Below are 19,475 nucleotides of genomic sequence, written 5' to 3' on the forward strand. Positions count from 1 at the left end.
AGTATACTTACCAGATGCTCTTATCCAGAGCAACTAAGAGTGAATGCAGATTTGAGATTTAACTGGGCTGATCTGAAGATATCGTCCCGCAGGATGTTCTGAGTCTAACTGATTTATTAATTTGTGGCTTCATTGGTTGGGGCCTGGCGTTTTAAGGTTTTCATGACAAGAAACTTTCTATATTAAGAAGCTTTTTATAACAGAACACAACGACACTCAGCTTCTAGGAGGATGAAGGCATTTTGCTTTTACAGAAACCAACAAGTCTAACAAGAAGAAGTAGAATAAAATGCTCAGGACCTTGGGCCTGAATGTCTCTCTCTGCAACAGGAGTCCCGGGCTTCCCGATGGGCCTCCCATGGAGGTGAGAACAGGCAATAACACGGCCACCCAAACCCTTTACCACAGGGGCCCGTACTGCAATTACTGCCCAGCCACTACAATATCATCATCAAGTTTACTGATGATGACAACAGTGGTAAGCCAGATCACTGATGATAAGACCGCCTACAGGGAAGAGGTGTGACCGGGCAGCAAGGTGCCAGGACAACCATCACTCCCTGAACATCAGTGAGGCAAGGAAACTGTCTGTGGACTAGAGGGACTGGAGGGAACCTGGCCCCTTTTTGGCATCAGCCCTCAGGTCCTTAGAGGGTTTCACAGAGGCCTTAGGGGGGCATCCTAATGGGCTGCAGGACCAGGTCATTGTGTCAGCTGCTCCTACAGAGGGGATTTTTAGCAGGGCCGTGCACAGACCTTTGCACGGCATAGGCTGAAATGACAAGTGGTGCCCTGCCTGACGTCACAGATGTCAGAGCAAGAAGTCTCCCACGTGTTGCACTCATCCCACGCTTGATGTCACAGCAGTCAGAGTAAGAAGTCTCCCATGTGTGGCACTCATCCCAAGGCTCACATCACAGATGTCAGAGCAAGAAGTCTCCCACGTGTTGCACTCATCCCACGCTTGATGTCACAGCAGTCAGAGTAAGAAGTCTCCTATGTGTGGCACTCATCCCAAGGCTGACGTCACAGATGTCAGAGCAAGAAGTCTCCCACGTGTTGCACTCATCCCACGCTTGATGTCACAGCAGTCAGAGTAAGAAGTCTCCTATGTGTGGCACTCATCCCAAGGCTGACGTCACAGATGTCAGAGCAAGAAGTCTCCCACGTGTTGCACTCATCCCACGCTTGATGTCACAGCAGTCAGAGTAAGAAGTCTCCTATGTGTGGCACTCATCCCAAGGCTGACGTTACAGATGTCAGAGCAAGAAGTCTCCCACGTGTTTCACTCATTCCAAGCTTGATGTAACAGCAGTCAGAGTAAGATGTCTCCCAAGAGTTACACTCATCCCAAGCTTGACGTCACAGTTAGAGAATTCTCCTTGTGTTGCATCTCGTTTCCAAGGCAACAAAGATACCAAGCTGTAGCCTAGGATATTTCCCATCTGATGTCAAGTTTTCAGTCAGCTATTAGGACCCCCATTACATTGAAACTGTTTAAAACGAATCTGTTTCTAAATGAATCAGACTCTTTCCCATAATGAATATCAGATAATTTTCTGCCTATTAGAATTAGACCATTCACTAACAAACCTGTTCAAACAGAACTGCTCATTAACGACATATCACTGCTGGTGAATATGACATAAATACAGTGTATAAATTCTGAACCACAGCAATAATAATGTTATTTGTTTGAAAAACTGTTATGTAAGTGACTACAGTATCAACTGAAATTAAGACTTGATGCCACTAATTTACTTCTGTACTGGCACTTAAGCCTGTGCAAGTTAATTAAGTTGAAAACGTCACTTGGTCTTTTGGGCCTAAGCAAAACATCCCATGTCTATGAAAAGGGTAGATTATTGCTAGCGACAGTACAGAAATCAAGGCTGCTGATTCTATCACATGCACCCCCCCCAACCTCTATTGATTATGATATGACCAAGGCCAGTTACAGTTGTGTTCAGTAAATGTTTTTGTTTCTGAAACATTAAGGTAAACTGTAAAATGATACAGAATGTAGAACACACATGTCTAAAATGTATTCCTGCTCTACTCACAGACAGTATTTTTCCAAAAAATATTTAAACTTTGAACTGAATGTGGCCCTGGTCTGCTTATTGAGACGTCTTCCTGGCAAAAGATTATTCTGTTCAGACTGGCGGCACTAAGCAGACAAGTATCATCTGCTCACTTGGGCCAAAAAACCTTTGAAATTAAGACGTCTTCAGGACACAGTTTGTTACACCTGCTACTCCTCATGGTTCCTGCTGCTCCTCTAATGGTGTAACACAGACATCTGGTGGTCAGAGAGGCTAATGGCAGTTATACAGAATACAGAATGCATTTTTCAAATGTTCTTCTTCTATATATTTTTATTATTTTGCAATGTTGTTGATTTATCCATAGTTTTTTCTATCAGAGCCATTGAATTCTGTACTTTTTCTAAGTGAATTAAACAAAGGTAAGCGAGCAACAGTGAAATAGATAAATAGATAGGAATATAATCTAGCTAGGAAAGAGAAAATGCAGTACGCAAAGGAGATTAAAAGATGCTTAGGAAGGAAAAATAGCTAGGAAAGGAAGGCAAAGCGAGTTAGGGAAATGATGAAAGGGGGCTAGGAACAGTGACTGAAGATAAGAAAGTATTGTTGGATGTTATTAAAGTTGTTTTGTAGGTCAGCACAGTGTTCATTGAGGACCCAGTCGTACACAGCAGTTGCTGTGTACATTCATTGGGCCCTAAATGAATCCTAAAACTCAAACCTAAAAACTAAATCCCTTGAATTCTCTAGACAAGGGTTTGGTCATTGGTGAACAAGCTGATTTAGGCGTGCGATTTCAGAATACATCTAAACATTGAATGGCTGGAGGCCCCCAGGAGGGTTTTGAGAACCACTGGCATACAGAATAGTGTAGTCGATATTAAGGTGGAGGAACCAGCAGTAAGTTCAACAACATACACTAATAATGGGTTTGGCACAATAATCAAACCTTAAGTAGGGCTCACAGACAGAGCCAAGGGGCCTTACATTCTATTAAAAAAGTAGGTTCATCACACTATTTGTCTAAAGCAGATATAAATTGCTTCTGAACTTCATTGTTGGAGGGGTACAATAAGCCCAGCTCTAAAGCTTGACTGTACCATAGACAAAATAGCGGGAATCCGAATGGCAGGTAACTATTGAACTCACATTCCAAAAGACTGAGTTTGGCGTGTAACAGCGGGGTCTAGATTCTCAACCCATTTCATAAGTGGAAAGACGGCAGTCAAGCTGGATTTCAGATGTTTGTAATGAGCGGTTCAACAGGCAACAGGGGCTGAGGTAAAAGAAGCAGACAATCTCAGAAGAGTGCTCCAGATTATCAAGCTCAGCTGATTTGAAAGGGCCAATATACTGCAGCTTCTTACACACCTTGTTCAACATTCCCAGCTGAAAACACTAATTAATGGTGGGTGCCAGAAAGATGTTTGGCTGGGAAAAAGACCATCCTTTCAACACCTGCCATAATCAGAATGTTAAGCGCCAGCAGATCTTTAGTTAAGCCTTCCATTGAAATGACTGCCATTTCCCAAGGCACTCTGGCATCTCACGTATTTCTTGTATTTAAAAGGAAAAGGGCATATTGTTTTATAAAAAAAAACATAGAACATGCAATTTGTACCAATGAGCAAAATGAGACAAACTGGTAAATAACAAACAATAAAGCGCAGTACGTGGTCACTAGCCAGCACACTAAACAGTTCCAGTTCTTGATTTCTTGTTCTTGTATTGTCTTGGTTTCATGTAAAACACAATAAAAAGCACATGCATGATTTGTCTCACATTGTGTTTAATAAAAAACACTGGTAACCCTTTATTTGAATAGACAAACTGTGAATGCTTTACAAACTATCTACAACTATCAATAACATTTAAATTAACTATATACTAAACCTAACCCTAGTCTTAATCATATCCCTAACCTGAACCCATTCCCTAACACATACACTTATTATAACCATAACTTTAGCAAGTATGTGTTTTTTATTAAATTTACAGATGGCAATTTTGACAATCCAAATTCAGGGTTACAAAATCATTATCTGATCCTCAATTCATTGTACTTGCCTGAATGTTGCCTACCTCAAGTTACTTATGATGAGCGTGGCTCTGGCTTCTGATTGGTCCATGGCTGCATGTGGTGTTTGAAGTCAATTGAAGCAGCCAAATTCAATAGGCATTAACTACTTACATATGTAAAGGGAGTAATTCTAATTATACAGAAAACACATCTGATGCCTCCAACAGCAGTAATTAACTTATTTATTATACTGAATTTACAAAATAAAAAGTAAAAGCAACACTTGAACAGTATTGTACATTTTTTTGTCCCGTTTAAATTTTCTTGGTTGTTGACTTTTTGAAAAGCACTCCACTGTACACAAGGCTGTTGAATTGTAGAACCTTTTAAAAACCATCCAGAAGCTAGTGGACTTTTCAATGCCGGGCACAGAAGTAAGGCAGACAGATTTGGACAACCTTACTTCCACTGAGACACAGGCAAACTTGATTAGCCGTAATAACACACTTCTACTGGTGCATGAGGGTAGAAAACGAACTGATACTCCTTGTGCTTCTACAAACTTATTATGAAAATGGTCCTACTACGGTCTATAGCAACTGCCCATTGCTCGGTCAATTTCTCTATCCAAATACATACACTAATGGTATATTAAATGAATTCAAAGGGCAGATCAAGTGATCCCCGCCTTGGTTCCCATGTAGCCAAATGTGGAGCCTTTGGAGAAGAAATTCACCTCAGGGCCGTTGTGGCCTTCCACAATATCCCTAGCTTGACCCAGACCCTTAACGCCTGACCCCGACGGTGAATTCAGAGTATACTCCAGGTAGTAGCTAACCACATATCCGGGATGAGAAAACCCCTCACACATTTCTGAAAAGCAAATCAGCCAGACCCCGTTCAACACCCTGTGCAGCTGAAAAGACCTGAAGGTTTTGATAGGTAGAAGCATCTACAAACACCTCCACCTCGCACACCTGCACAGGCACATAGGTTGTAGGGTCGAGGGGAGACATCCACGCCCCCGAAGTGGGTAGGAGAAACATGGACCCAACAGTTGGACACGTCCAAGCACACAGCACTCCGATCGGCCCATGACCAGTACAGACCAGTAAGATCAGGAACAAACCAGATGTAAGCCTTCATGCTACCTTTTATGGACTGCACCTTGTCCGGTTTTAAATTGTACAAAGCATTCAGAAGATCAATTTAACCGGTCCCCGAGTTTAGGTTCCAAATCTTCGGCGGGCACATGGAAATAGTAACCATTGGGTTGGGTACATCATCAACACTTATCAAACCATTTTACAAATGTCATTTTCAGACAGAAAAAAACAAAACTGCTAACTGAAAGGAGGTACTACATTTTGCAACATCAATATACGGTTGTGATGGCACGGCTGCCATCTAAACATGTCCAGTTGTCATCGGTGTTGAACACCTGTGGGAGGGGTTGAGGTTTTCCAAAGGTTTCCGATGAATTAATTGACTCTTTATGAGCCAAATTAAAACAGAGTGGTTCTTTAACCCAACTGACATAACCATCATCTGAAAAATTATCAAATCCAACAAATGGAAGCAAAACCTAAACAATGGTTACTAAATCATTTACATGAACATGTGTATTTGAAACCTAAAAACAACCTCTTCATTTTGGAATGGAATTCTTTCTGCAACGAAAATCCTTCATTGTCACTGGATGATATGACACTAGGTATCGTACAGGACAGGGTAGTTGGTAATAATATAAATACTTCAGGGTTGATTACAGTAGAATATAGTATTGCCCCAGTAAAAAGAAAAAAAAACAGACAGTCCACAGTATTGACAGGCTTGCACTAAAGGTAACCCAGCTCTTTCCATACACCCAGGGGTGGGGGTTGTGGAAAAAGGCATGCTGAACTGAGGTGGTGAAAATGAAACTCCCCTGGCCAGAGGATGGGAGAAGCAGAGGGGCGGGCAGCTAGCGGCGGGGGCTGACACAGGGTAGCAATGGCGGACAATGTGGGGACAGTTAGAGACTGGTAATGTGGGGCAACTGAGGACGAACACAGGAGCACTGGAGCGTAGTGTGGGGGTAGCAGAGGGCAAATAGGTCAGCTACAGGTCAGAGGCTTAGAAGGTCTTCCTGTGGATGGCCCGCGCTCTGTCCTCCTCGTACTCTTTCTTACTGACCCACATCTTCTTAAAGGTGTCCAACGAGGCCAGGATGGAGCCACTACATACAACAGAGGGAGGAGGGGTTAGTGAATCATGCAAACTCTGCTGGCAATACTTGGCCCTCCATTTCAGGTTGGTTGGGGTTGGTGGGTGTCCCATTGGTTGATGCTTGGCAATGTGGGTGGATTGATTTCCTGCCTGTTGGGCCCTGTCCGGGGCCTCCCCCGGATAGGGCCACAGTGTCACTGGACACCCTTGTCTCAGTCCCAAGGTCTTATGCTAAATGTCAATCCTTGTAGATCTAAAAAAAATGCACTTCCTTTTTCCTGCCCTGTTTAAACTTAGGAGTACCTGGCTTGAAAGACTTGCTGACTGGTCACCCCCCTGAGCCAGGTTCCTCTCTAGGTTTCTTCCTAAATTTCGGCCTTCTCAGGGAGTTTTTCCTAGCCACTGAAATTCAACATTGTTTTAGTTTGCTCCTTGGGATTTCAGGCAGGGTGTTTTGTAAAATAACTTTGTGACAACTGCTGTTGTAAAAAGGGCTTTATAAAAACATTTGCTTGATTGACTGAATTAGTAGGATAAGAGTGTGTGTGTGTGTGTTAATGTGTTACTGTGTGTGTGTGAGAATTAGTGATCTCTTACCCGATCCACGTAGAGTAGAGCCTTTCCTGAGGGGCAGAGATCTGTACAGGAAAAAGACAGGAAGTCAGCTGAGGCCTGTTCAGCCATCTACAGCATCCTTGACTAAGACCTGCTAAACCCATTCCCTTGAATACTGCCCACCTTGGCATGGATATACAGTAAGGTCCGGAAATATTTGCACACAAACAATTTATTGTTTTGGCTTTGAACGCCACCACAATGGATTTGAAATTAAACAACCGACATGCAACTGATGTGCAGACTTCCAGCTTTAAGTCAAGGGGTTGAGCAAAAATATTGCATGAAACGTTTAGGAATTGCAACCATTTTCATACACACATCCCATATTTCAGGGGCTCAAATGTAATTGGACAAATTAACACAATCATAAATAAAAAGTTCATTTTTAATACTTTGTCAAGAATCCTTTGCAGGCAATGACTGCTTGAAGTCTGGAAAACATTGAAGTCTGGATCGCCCAACGCTGGGTTTCCTCCATTTGTGATGCTTTGTCAGGCCTTTACTGCAGCTGTCTCCAGTTGTTGTTTGTTCGTGTCTTAGGTTTTGTCTTCAGCAAGTGAAATGCATGCACGATCTGTTTTTTTTTTGTGTTTCTGTGTATGTTGTGTTTTATTTGTGTGATCCAGTGTGGGTTTTTTCTACATCCTCATCATTCTGGTACAGGTTGATCTTAGTTACATCTGTCCAAACAATGCTGTTCCAGAACTGGGCTGGCTTTTCCTGTAATTGTTTGGCGAAATCTGGACTTTCTATTCTTGAGGTTTATGAATAGCTTGTATTTGCTCTTGTGAAGTCTTCTCTTTATGGTAGACTTGGATGATGATATGCCTACCTCCTGGAGAGTGTTCTTCACTTCGCTGGATGTTGTGAAGGGGTTTTTCTTTTTTTGCAGCCTAAGGATGGCCTGCTTCACTTGCATTGAGAGCTCCTTTGACCGCATGTTGTGGGTTGACAGCAACAGCTTCCAAATGTGAATGACACACCTGGAATCAACTCCAGACCTTTTAACTGCTTAATTTAAGAAGAAATAACGAAGGAATAGCCCACGAAACTGCTTTTGAGTCAATTGTCCAATTACTTTTGGTCCCTTGAAAAAGAGGGGGCTACAGATTAAACAGCTGTAATTCCTAAATCCTTCCTCCAATCTGGATGTGAATACCCTCATATTAAAGCTGAGAGTCTGAACTTTAAGCCCATATTCAGTATTTAACTGTAACTTTAATATATTTTAGTAAACAGACAGAATAACAACTTGTCAGTGTCCATTTATTTTCACACCTAAATGTACATGTTCACACACCCTGAGCTCTGGTCAAGAAGTGACTAATTCTCCCTGGACTAGCTTTTTTGTTAGTTACTTTACCTTTATCTTGACGTCTTTTGGAGCGAGCTTCTTCACTTCACTTAGTAGCCTGTCCCCAAAACCTGCAATAGAAAACACTGTTAGCCAACTGTGTATCTGCTGAGCTAAGAGGCCTTAAACCATGTGCGAAAACACCCCTTTTCACAACACAGTGATGTTATCAGCACCATTGAAGTGTGTATGTATGTGTGTGCGTGTGTGTGTGTGTGTCTAACCTTTGAGTAGTGTTGATCCTCCAGAGAGTACAATATTGGAGAAGAGTGTGCGTCGGAGGTCCATGTCAGACTTCTGAATGGCGAAAGCCAGCACCTCGTGAATCCCTTCGCTCTCGTCTCCGATCAGGTCAGGCCTGAACAAGAGTTCTGGGGCGCGGAACCTGGCCGGACCAATCTGGACAAAAGGCATTGGTCCAGCTTCAGTTATTGATTAAGGGGGGGGGGGCAGTGTCACTTAACTGATCGATGCTGTGTGTGTACTCACGTCCAGTGTGCTGCCGTCAGGGAGTGTGTACTGGGCCTTCTCAGTCTCCAGGGTCTCATCTTTCTGGGGGTTCAGGGACAGGTAGCAGGCTCTCTGAGGAGACACACACAGCAGAACAAGGCCAAGTCATTCCTATGCACTTCGCTGGTACCAGTAATAGGGTGCAGTGTGTTCCCTCAGTCGGGACAGACGCTCACAATTGTACCTCTTTGATGGTGCGGACCACCTCGAACTCAGCGGAGGTGTGGAAGTCGTAGCCCTCCTTGCGTAGCAGCAGCCGGAGATAGCGGGACACGTCCCTGCCGGCAATGTCCACCCTCATGATGGAGTGTGGGATGGCAAAGCCCTCGTATATGGGTACCGCATGGGTCACACCATCCCCTGCATCCAACACCACCCCTGTCGTACGGCCTGTCGCATAGCTGGGCAAGAGAGAGGGACGTTAGGACACACACACACACACACGTTTGTACAGCTACCCTCATGGGGACCAGAAAATAGAAATTGCATGCTCCCTTGCCCTAAACTTAACCCTAACCTTAACCTACTCTAACCCTAAACCTAACCCTAACCTTAACCTCAATAAAGTAACATTTATGCCTAAACTTTACCTAGATGTAATGCCTAACCTTAACCCTAAACTTAACCAACAACGCCTGGACCTTAAAGAAACCCCAATACTAACTATAAAATCAATTGTAAGTTTGACCCTAAACCGGAAATTGACTTTTGCCTCATGGGGACCGGCAAAAGGTCCCAATTAGGTCAATTGTTTCTGGTTTTACTATACTCAATGGGATATTTGGTCCCCATTCGTTCAGGAAGACCTAACCCACACACACACACACACACACACACACACAGGTACTTACAGACTAAGGACTGCTTGCATGGAGATAAAGAGGGCTGGAACGTTGAACGTCTCAAAGAAAACCTCAGCTGCCTTCTCTCTGTTCTTACTGGGATTGAGAGGAGCCTCTGTCAAGAGGACAGGGTGCTGGAACAGAGAGACAGAAGAAAAGAGAGAGTGACAAAAAAAAAGAGGGACAGTCTTATAATCTGTCATTTAGGGCTGATTTCCAATTTATTTTATAGTCAAGCAGGCTAAATTGGACATTCGTCTGATTTGCACTTGTTCCAGTGGGTGTATACACTGTACATATACTGGCAGAACTGCGGTCTCCACAGTGTATCAGGTTGTTTGTTTGTTTACATCATTATTGCATGAACAAGACAGCGGATAATGTCTAGCCTTGATTTTTAGGGTGCCAAACATATTTGGGCAGATCAACATGATGTACAATGAAGTTCAGTGTTTGGTTGCTTAGTATTTACATGCAATGATTGCCTAGAGTCTTTGCCCCACAGACATCACATGACTCTGGGAATCATCCCTGATGATGTTCTGCCAGGACTGTACTGGGACTCTTCCCTGGCGATGTTCTGCCAGCACTCTACTAGGAATCTTCCCTGGTGATGCTCTGCCAGGCCTGTACGGCAGCCATCTTCGGTTCCTGTTTGTTTTTGGGGCTTTTCGCCTTCAGCCTTGTCTTCAGCATGTGAAATGCAAACTCACTTAAAATCAGATCAGGTTATTGATGAGACCAGTCAAGATCTGTTATTTGTTTGGCCCTAAAACCTGTTTGGCAGTGTTCCTGATAGGGCTTTTGATAAGGAATAAATTTTTTTCAGTTTTAAAAGATAATATTGTACTGATTTATTTCCCCCCAAATTACACAATGCTCCCTTTAAAACAGCTTGAGACGGAACTTATGTTTCTTGTTTTAGAATGTATCCAGAATTCCAGTGTAATATGGAACAGTAAAACATGAATCTTACTGCAGGCAGCTTAAACAATAGCCTATATAAAGCCTGAGGTACACAGACATCACTATTGACATATAGAGATTGACTAGGGTTGCTAATTTCTCAAAGTTTCATTTGTGGCTATATGCAAAATGTGCATTATCATTATAAACATAATCAATGAGTTGTTTCCTCATCTGTCTGACTGTTTTTTGAGCATTCGTTGGTCATCCACTGTAGAGGTCTGCCTTTGTCTACATGGTCACTTGCCATTGCTGATTTCACCACTGCTTTCTTACTTATTAATGTACTAATGTACTTATTTTGGCAATGTCTCAGATCAATTAGATTTCTGTGCCTCATGATGGCCAGCTTGATTTGCATTGACACTTCTTTGGTCCTCATATTGTCAGGCACACGCAACAGATTCCAAATGCAAAGCCTAGAAATTTTTACTGACTCCCTTATGCGTGCAATAACTAACACACATGCCAAATAAGAAATTGCAGTAAAGGCAGTTATCCAAATACTTCAGGATAAATACTGATGGACGAAACACAGACAGAAGTTTCAAAATAAACAAAAATATCCTCAAATTAAAATCTATCAGTCTGTACTTTAAGCCCATTTTTATCATTGAATCTCACTGTTAATACAAATCAGTCGTCTTTGACAGAACAATAGGTTATGCAATTTCATTAATATTTTTCCTACTTGCTATATCTAAGGAAAATCGCTCAGGATGAAGATGTTACATATTCTCTGGCATACCGGAAATATATTTGTGAGGAAGAAAGGAGGCTTAACATGTTGGCAAACTAGCATTGCCTTCCAAAGTTTCCTGCAGAGTACAGAAATGCCACTCCTCCATTCAATTCTAAAACCTCAGTTGCATACAGTTGGGCCGTGTGATTATGCTGGCTCTCTAGAGATGTCATTTTCGTCAGGGACAGCCCTGCTAACGCTAAAACCAGTTACTATAGACACTGATGGAAGCATGTGGTCAGCAGTTCAGCAAGAAACAAGACAAGGAACAAGGTTACACAAGACAGGAGAGCCCACCTCCTCCGAGAAGGTCTGCAGCTGTTCCTTGGAGTAGACATACTGCCAAATCCTCTCCATGTCATTCCAGTCCTTCACTATCCCATGCTCCATAGGATACCTCACTGACAGCAAACCTCTGTGCTCCTGAGAGTGGACATGATAAGAGAAGGGTGAGTGGTGCGTTGAGAAAGGTCTGAGAGTATTGTGTGTGAGGAGCACTATGATATAAACTCTACCTCGGCTTTGGGTCCAATGAAGAGGTCCCCCTCCAGGGCTCCTGCCATCACACGCACATGCTTAGGACGACCCACACTGGATCACACAAATAAAACACAACATACTCAGAAACACAACACAAACACTTCAAATGCTATCCAATTGAATCACAGCTGTGCGTTATATGTGGGATAGGTCTAATAGTCCAGACTTACTAGTTGGGGAAGCAATATTTAGGTATTTGGTCTCCAGCAAAGCCAGCTTTGACAACACCTGAACCCTGGGGACAAAAAGTCAAATACGAAAAGGTTTAGGGGGGGAAAGATGTTCATACAAAGCTTTGAGTGCTTGCGTGGACTGTCCTCATCCTCCAGAATTAACACCAAAATGTGTGTGTGTGTATTCGTGGTCATAAGACAAAGCCTTAGGCAGCAGACAGTATCATCCCTCTGTGTATCAAAGGGCCTTAACATTCTTCTCTGTCTTGTAATTCAGAGTTTCTTAAGGTTTAGAGCATTAGATACTATAGTAAAACATTTTAAGCTGCACGGCAATAGATGACATCAGTATTATTATGTTAACAACAACAGTTAAAGCCTGCAAATAGGACGGGTAAACTCAGCAGTATGTTTAGGCTCATGATCATTGTCAGTGATGGACCTATCTAGCAGTTGCTAGCGAGATAATATCCTACATTATCTTCAGACGAAGACATAGCATAGGAGGCAAGCGGTTAGTAGTGGTATTTGTCTCCCGAGTGCCAACGAGACAATTTTGTTTCTAGCCGGTGTTGCAAATGGCTAGAAGTTCCCAGGACAACTGTGGCTAATGCTAACTGGGATTTCATAATATTAATTCATTGATCTGGTTCAGAAATAAAATTGCTATGATTAATATACAGTGCAGGCTAGTAGCTAAGTGTGTTTGGATGATAATAAACCTACGCTAACAAGCGGAGTAGCAAGCTAGTTAGCTGGATAGCAAGATAACACAACGTAAGAAAGCTACCAGAGTACTGCAATCGTTAGCGGTTTATGCAGCACACAAGTCAGCTAACGTTATGTTAACAAAATATGCAATTGAACAAGAATAGTATGAGAAATATACATCCTACACGACATGGAGATGGGAAGAGTCAAGTGCAACTGTATATGGATGAAGACCAACCTAGCTAACTAGTACACAGTAAGAATTCATTAATGTCAGCTATCAAAGCTTCCAACACAATAGTTAGCTAGCAAACCCTGGCTATTCAGCTAGTTAGCGGGATTGGGTGTGGATGTGTGACATCATACTTACATTGTCGATCACAACCGGCTGGTTAGCTATAATGTCATAGGACTCCATGACGAACTGATTGTGAGATATGTTTCTATTTATTATTCGATCAAATTTGTCTATTTGATATTTTAATCATGTAAATAACGCCCTGTCACTCTGATCTAGACGACTCGTCGCCGCTACTGCTTTGCTTGGATCACAGCCTATCCCTGTGTTACGAGCGGTTGTCTAGACGGACATTGGCAATAGCCAATTGCATTGCTGCTAGATGGAGCCCACGTGCTCGCTGTCAATCCCACACAATACATTGGTTTTGAGAATATGTGCTGATTCTGCTGCTGGTTCTATTAAAAAAAAAAAAATTGTTAATACATTTTACTTGAGGTAAATCTACTTTATTATTTTTGGCAAGAGGAATTGATGAAAAAGAAGGACACAAATTATTTGCGTTTAAATAAGTATCTGCAACCGGAAGGACTGTTGTGTATTTTGGCCTTCAAGTTTCATTAAAGACTGTAGAGCAATCGAGACAGCTCACTTGTAGATCGCCGCTACTGCAGCAAAACAAGTGTCCTTTTTGCTTGCCCCCCTATGAGAGATGTCTCGTTCTTTGTCGAACAATCTGCGGGGATGTGGAAATAAGCAGACCAGAGTGGCTAGCCTAGATGAAAAAATTATGTGGGCGTGTCGTTAGTGGGATGTCTTGGTTCCTGTTCTATCTCTGGTTTCATCTGCTCTTCAGCAGCAGCAGCAGCAGGCAGGGCAAAGATTGTTAACCGATTGTGAACTTAACTATTCTTGCCAGTTAAACTATTATAAGGATCACTGTAAGGTACTACGTTTTCTTTTATATACAGTTAATGACGAGGTAAGATGCCACTGTCTTTTTTCAACAACGAACAGGTTTATGTTACTTGGCTAACACGGCTAGCAATAATGGCTACTTTCAACACCTGACTGTGTTGTTGGCAATAGTCCCCAAGCGATTAAATTGCCAATCGTATGGACTACACTGCTCTCAACAAAAATCATAGAAAATTTGTCGCACATCACTATACAGATAGCTAAGATTAGCGTGTGGTTATTTTTCACCGGGGCCCATCAGTTAGCCAAGGCCTTTTGTTACCAGTTTAGTTGCAAGTTGGGCTAAAACAAAATTGCAGTTGAACTGTAAACACAGTTAAAATAGCTGTGTGTGTGTGTGTGTGTGTGTGTGTGTGTGTGTGTGTGTGTGTGTGTGTGTAGGTCCTGTCTGGCTGGCCCATGGTGAGCCAAGGACATATAGTAACTGACCTGACTGAACATGGCTTGTGTAGAGGAGCCCCCTGAGAAGTAAGTAAGTGTGTGAGTGAGAGAGTAAATTACCTGGTGTCTGTGTGTATTCACCTGTATCTCCCACTGTATGTGTACAGGCACTGCTGGGTGTGTTTCGCGACTGAGAGAGAGGACCGTGTGGCTGAATGGGTTAGCCCCTGCAGGTGTAAAGGCTGTACCAAGTGGATCCACCAAGCCTGTCTGCAGCGTTGGCTCGATGAGAAGCAGAAAGGAAACAGTGGCGGAGCAGTCAGCTGTCCTCAGTGTGGAACAGAGTACAGCATAGTCTTCCCCAAAATGGGTAACGCATACAGCATCGTCCTTATTCAGGACAGGATGCAGAACACAAACACTCACCTTTGAAACACACAGACACAACACAGTGAAAGATTTTTCACGTCCAGGTGTGTCAGTTCATTGGCGTCTGCATGTGTGTGTACCCCCAGGGCCGTTGGTCTACTTCCTCCAGCAGGTAGACAGTGCCCTGTCACGGGCCAGTCCATTTGCCGCCGCAGGGGTGGTGGTGGGTACAGTCTATTGGTCGGCTGTCACGTATGGAGCTGTGACTGTCATGCAGGTACAGGACCCCTGAACCTTAACATGGTCGTACTCATTTTGGCCAATACACATAACCCCTAGTATTTGGCCTATAACTAATGCCCTTTTCTGACTTATGGACTGTGTTGCCCCAGAAGTGCTTTGATCATGGTATAGTTGTATATCTATAAGGGCATGCTACACTTTTCAGTGGCGAAGCGAAACATTTCTGTGGAGATAGTTTGAGTCATCACTGTACTGGCATTTCCTTAGTCTGTAAAGAAATATAGTGTCTGAAATGACCAGAGCTGTCAAATATTGTCAGGCTGGATTAGTCCAGCCTGCCTCCCTGTTGCTCCCTGTTGGGTGCAGATTGCTATCTTTAAAAAATAAATAAAACACACAGTATGGTTTATTGATTATTGATTATTGATTCCGTCACTTAACAAAATATTTATTAGAAATAAAATTCATTTTCCTACTCTACCATAAACAAGCAAAAATTAAAACAACATGTTGCACATGAATCTGTAACATTTATATTTGTCTGGGAAATTATACCGCACCACTTCTGATGAGCTACTTTTTCAATTGAAAGGATGTCAGTTGCCGCTATTAACATGTTAATTTAGCAGTGTTCTGTGTCTGAGTAAAGTATACCATTCGCTAAACCCTTCCCCCTCTTTTGCTGTGCCGGCCTCTGGCTCCCTTGTCCCACACCTCGGTCCAGGTGGTAGGCCATAAGAAAGGCTTGGATGTGATGGAGAGAGCTGACCCTCTGTTTCTCCTGATGGGTCTACCTACCATCCCTGTGATGCTTGTTCTGGGCAAGATGATACGCTGGGAGGACTATATTCTGAGGCTATGGCAGAGACACTCCTCTAAATTACAGCTTCTACTGCCAGGTATACACCCCCCCCCCCCCCCCCCACACACACACACACACACACACACACTTCGTTTGTTGTACAGTTGCATCCAGAGACGATGTTTTGGTTTAGTTAAAGCTGTAAAGTATAGTATTTGCTGCAAATGTAATACAGTTCAGTTCATTCAAAAAGACTGTCCTTTGCTCTCTAACCTCTTCCATCCAAGGTATTGGTCGTCCATTGCCCCGTATTCCAGCTGATGGGGGTCATGGAGGAGACCACCTGTCAGTATCTCGTACTCTTTGTGGAGCTCTCATCTTCCCGTCCGTAGCCAGCCTGGTGGGAAGACTGATCTTCAGCAGGATACCCTCATCTCTGCAACGCACTGTTCTGGTGAGGGATGGGCATGTCTGTTTGGAACTAAATGTGTGGGGGGAAAATCCCAAGGATAATTCTGCACCTTGGGCTTGTTTTGCCACTCCCACAGAGGAAAAAGGTTTAGCAGTTAGTTTTGGGCTTAGGTGTAGAATAAGAGGTTTGGAATTAGTGTTAGGGAAAATATTTTTATGAATGGGAATATTCAAATGGATCCCCATGAAGATGGTTAACCAAACGTGTGCTGGTGTTCATTTGTATGGTATTTTTCAAAGCTGAGGAGGAATGTGTTACTTGCATTAACGCCAGTTCTATGTACCAAACTATTTTCTCTTCTCCGATTTCTCTAGTGACTCTACTTTGGGCAATTATCTGTCTCTTTCACACACTCCTTTCCTCTTGTTCTCTTTGTTGTAGGGTGGTATAGCCTTTGTGGTAATGAAGGGAGTGTTGAAGGTATATTTTAAACAACAGCAGTACCTCATTCAAGCCAACCGCCATATCCTCAACTACCCAGAGAGAGAGAGGGAAAGAGAGAGAGAGGGAAGTGAAGGAGGAGAGGACGACACAGAGGACAGTGGAAATGACTGAACCCAATACCCTGAAAGGGTAAGGCAGGAGAGAGGGAGTGGTCGAGCTGAGAAATAATGACTGGAAGTTAGGTACCTGATTGGCAGGACTATCTTCCCCTACAGAATCCTCTCTGTTCCCCGACTTCACACAAAAATAAATCCCTGACTCATGCAACATGCTGTAGTTTTGTTTAACCCAGACATGGTGCATTTTAGGTGTGTTCTGTTTCCAAACAGGACATGAAACCAGTAGTTTTGAGTTTTGAATACTTTCCACCCATTTGTCTTCTGAACACAACCCCACTCTGATATTTGCATTGTATGATATCCACTAAATCATGAGTGTGTGTGTGTGGGTGTCTTCTACACTGTATGGTATTTGTATGAAAGATTGAACTAATAAAGTGATTTGATTGTTACATACTGCATTGTGTTTTTATTAGAGGTGGAGTTACTTTTACATTACCTTCAGACATATGACACCGTGCTTCATCCGCCAGATATACAGTGGGAAAAACAAGTATTTGATACACTGCCGATTTTACAAGTTTTCCTACTTAAAAAGTATGTAATTTTTAGCATAGGTACACTTCAACTGTGAGTGACGGAATCTAAAACAAAAATCCAGAAAATCACATTGTATGATTTTTAAATAATTAATTTGCATGACATAAGTATTTGATCACCTACCAACCAGTAAGAATTCCAGCTCTTACAGACCTGTTAGTTTTTCTTTAAGAAGCACTCCTGTTCTCCACTCATTACCTGTATTAACTGCACCTGTTTGAACCTGTTACCTGTATAAAAGTTACCTGTCCACACACTCAATCAAACAGACTCCAACCTCTCCACAATGGGCAGGACCAGAGAGCTGTGTAAGGACATCAGGGATACAATTGTAGACATGCACAAGGCTGGGATGGGCTACAGGACAATAGGCAAGCAGCTTGGTGAGAAGGCAACAACTGTTGGTGCAATTATTAGAAAATGGAAGAAGTTCAAGATGACGGTCAATCTCCCTCAGTCTGGAGCTCCATGCAAGATCTCACCTCGTGGGGCATCAATGATCATGAGGAAGGTGAGGGATCAGCCCAGAACTACACAGCAGGACCTGGTCAATGACCTGAATAGAGCTGGGACCACAGTCTCAAAGAAAACCATTAGTAACACACTATGCTGTCATGGATTAAAATCCTGCACGCACGCAAGGTCCCCCTGCTCAAGCCAGCGCATGTCCAGGCCCGGCTGAAGTTTGCCAATGACCATCTGGATGATCCAAAGAGGAATGGGAGAAGGTCATGTGGTCTGATGAGACAAAAATGTAGCTTTTTGTCTACTCCACTCGCCGTGTTTGGAGGAAGAAGAAGGATGAGTACCACCCCAAGAACACCATCCCAACCGTGAAACATGGAGGTGGAAACATCATTCTTTGGGGATGGTTTTCTGCAAAGGGGACAGGACGACTGCACCGTATTGAGGGGAGGATGGACGGGGCCAGGTAGCGCGAGATCTTGGCCAACAACCTCCTTCCCTCAGTAAGAGCATTGAAGATGGGTCATGGCTGGGTCTTCCAGCATGACAATGACCCGAAACACACAGCCAGGGCAACTAAGGATTGGTTCTGTAAGAAGCATCTCAAGGTACTGGAGTTGCCTAGCCAGTCTCCAGACCTGAACCCAATAGAACATTTTTGGAGGGAGCTGAAAGTCCGTATTGCCCAGCGACAGCCCCGAAACCTGAAGGATCTGGAGAAGGAGTGGGACAAAATCCCTGCTGCATTGTGTGCAAACCTGGTCAAGAACTACAGAAAACGTATGATCTCTGTAATTGCAAACCAAGGTTTCTGTACCAATTATAAAGTTCTGCTTTCCTGATGTATCAAATACTTATGTCATGCAATAAAATGCAAATTAATTATTTAAAAATCATACAATTTGATTTTCTGGATTTTGTTTTAGATTCCGTCACTCACAGTTGAAGAGTACCTATGATAAAAATGACAGACTTCTACATGCTTTGTAAGTGGGAAAACCTGCAAAATCGGCAGTGAATCAAATACTTGTTCTCCCCACTGTATACAGTATAATATTAAACAATGAATTCCCATTTCTCAGTAGAAAACTAAGAACCTTTTGACTTCCATTAGAATTAACTAGTTTTACTGAAACATAGGTTTATTTTAATTTCAGAAGAAAACCAATGGCATGGACAATAGAAGACTGAAAAATTGGTTATAAAACTAACTGCGGTTAAAAAGTATATTCTGTATTTCTAAAACCCTGCTGGGTGCCAACTTACCTGTATGCTCCTGCAAATGAGATAAATAATTAAGTAAACAAACACCACCTTCCTCTAACTTAACTTATTAATTTGTTTTGTTTTTTCTTATTGTTTTTAGGAAATGTATTTGTTTTGGATAAACGAAAGTCCACAATTCCAGTTTTGGTTACAGAAATAAAAGTACATGTCAACAAAACTTTTTCTATTCACATTTAAATAACTTTTTATGGAATTGGGAAATGATAATTAAGGGTGTAAATATTTTCTCCTGCATCTGCAAATGGTGCAGTGAGTGTAGGACTGTTGGGTAATGGTTCTGTTATCTCCATAAGGAACTTCATTTTGTAAGGAAGAGAATAAACGAGATTGCATAAGAGGCATCTCGCGTAACTACGTGGTATTGACCGCCTTCATTATTATTGGACAACATTCCGTCTTTCATCC

General features: G+C 42.6%; 2 protein-coding genes across 4 annotated transcripts; one reads left to right on the forward strand and one right to left on the reverse strand.

Annotated features, from left to right (window-relative positions):
• Positions 1 to 4,290: 4,290 nt before the first annotated feature.
• actr1 (actin related protein 1, centractin) lies at positions 4,291 to 13,300 on the reverse strand. Its single transcript, XM_010878143.4, has 11 exons — positions 13,103 to 13,300; positions 12,019 to 12,083; positions 11,824 to 11,899; positions 11,606 to 11,731; positions 9,610 to 9,734; positions 8,943 to 9,159; positions 8,738 to 8,830; positions 8,473 to 8,647; positions 8,258 to 8,319; positions 6,874 to 6,914; positions 4,291 to 6,286 (listed from the first exon to the last, which is right to left on the reverse strand). The coding sequence occupies exons 1-11, from the start codon at positions 13,148 to 13,150 to the stop codon at positions 6,184 to 6,186; spliced, it is 1,131 nt and encodes a 376-aa protein (XP_010876445.1). The 5' UTR covers positions 13,151 to 13,300; the 3' UTR covers positions 4,291 to 6,183.
• A 338-nt stretch (positions 13,301 to 13,638) lies between these two features.
• On the forward strand, positions 13,639 to 17,170 carry march5l (membrane-associated ring finger (C3HC4) 5, like). Of its 3 annotated transcripts, none has more exons than XM_010878146.5 (7): positions 13,639 to 13,952; positions 14,330 to 14,416; positions 14,497 to 14,699; positions 14,845 to 14,975; positions 15,666 to 15,840; positions 16,031 to 16,197; positions 16,597 to 17,170. In XM_010878146.5, the coding sequence occupies exons 2-7, from the start codon at positions 14,388 to 14,390 to the stop codon at positions 16,768 to 16,770; spliced, it is 879 nt and encodes a 292-aa protein (XP_010876448.1). In that variant the 5' UTR covers positions 13,639 to 13,952; positions 14,330 to 14,387; the 3' UTR covers positions 16,771 to 17,170.
• Positions 17,171 to 19,475: the final 2,305 nt, after the last annotated feature.

Source organism: Esox lucius, chromosome 14 (assembly GCF_011004845.1).
Source record: "Esox lucius isolate fEsoLuc1 chromosome 14, fEsoLuc1.pri, whole genome shotgun sequence".
In the NCBI taxonomy this organism is placed as follows: Eukaryota; Metazoa; Chordata; class Actinopteri; order Esociformes; family Esocidae; genus Esox; species Esox lucius.

What these genes read in the sequence shown, in the direction of transcription:
- actr1 (XM_010878143.4), bottom strand. Translation starts at nt 13,150, where the DNA reads ATGGAGTCCTATGACATTATAGCTAACCAGCCGGTTGTGATCGACAAT. An exon ending in AGCCGGTTGTGATCGACAAT is followed by an intron (nt 12,084 to 13,102) that starts GTAAGTATGATG and finishes TTTTGTCCCCAG; the next exon opens with GGTTCAGGTGTTGTCAAAGC. An exon ending in CTGACGGCAGCACACTGGAC is followed by an intron (nt 8,648 to 8,737) that starts GTGAGTACACAC and finishes CCTTTTGTCCAG; the next exon opens with ATTGGTCCGGCCAGGTTCCG.
- march5l (XM_010878146.5), top strand. Translation starts at nt 14,388, where the DNA reads ATGGCTTGTGTAGAGGAGCCCCCTGAGAA. An exon ending in CATAGTCTTCCCCAAAATGG is followed by an intron (nt 14,700 to 14,844) that starts GTAACGCATACA and finishes GTGTACCCCCAG; the next exon opens with GGCCGTTGGTCTACTTCCTC. An exon ending in CTCTGCAACGCACTGTTCTG is followed by an intron (nt 16,198 to 16,596) that starts GTGAGGGATGGG and finishes TCTTTGTTGTAG; the next exon opens with GGTGGTATAGCCTTTGTGGT.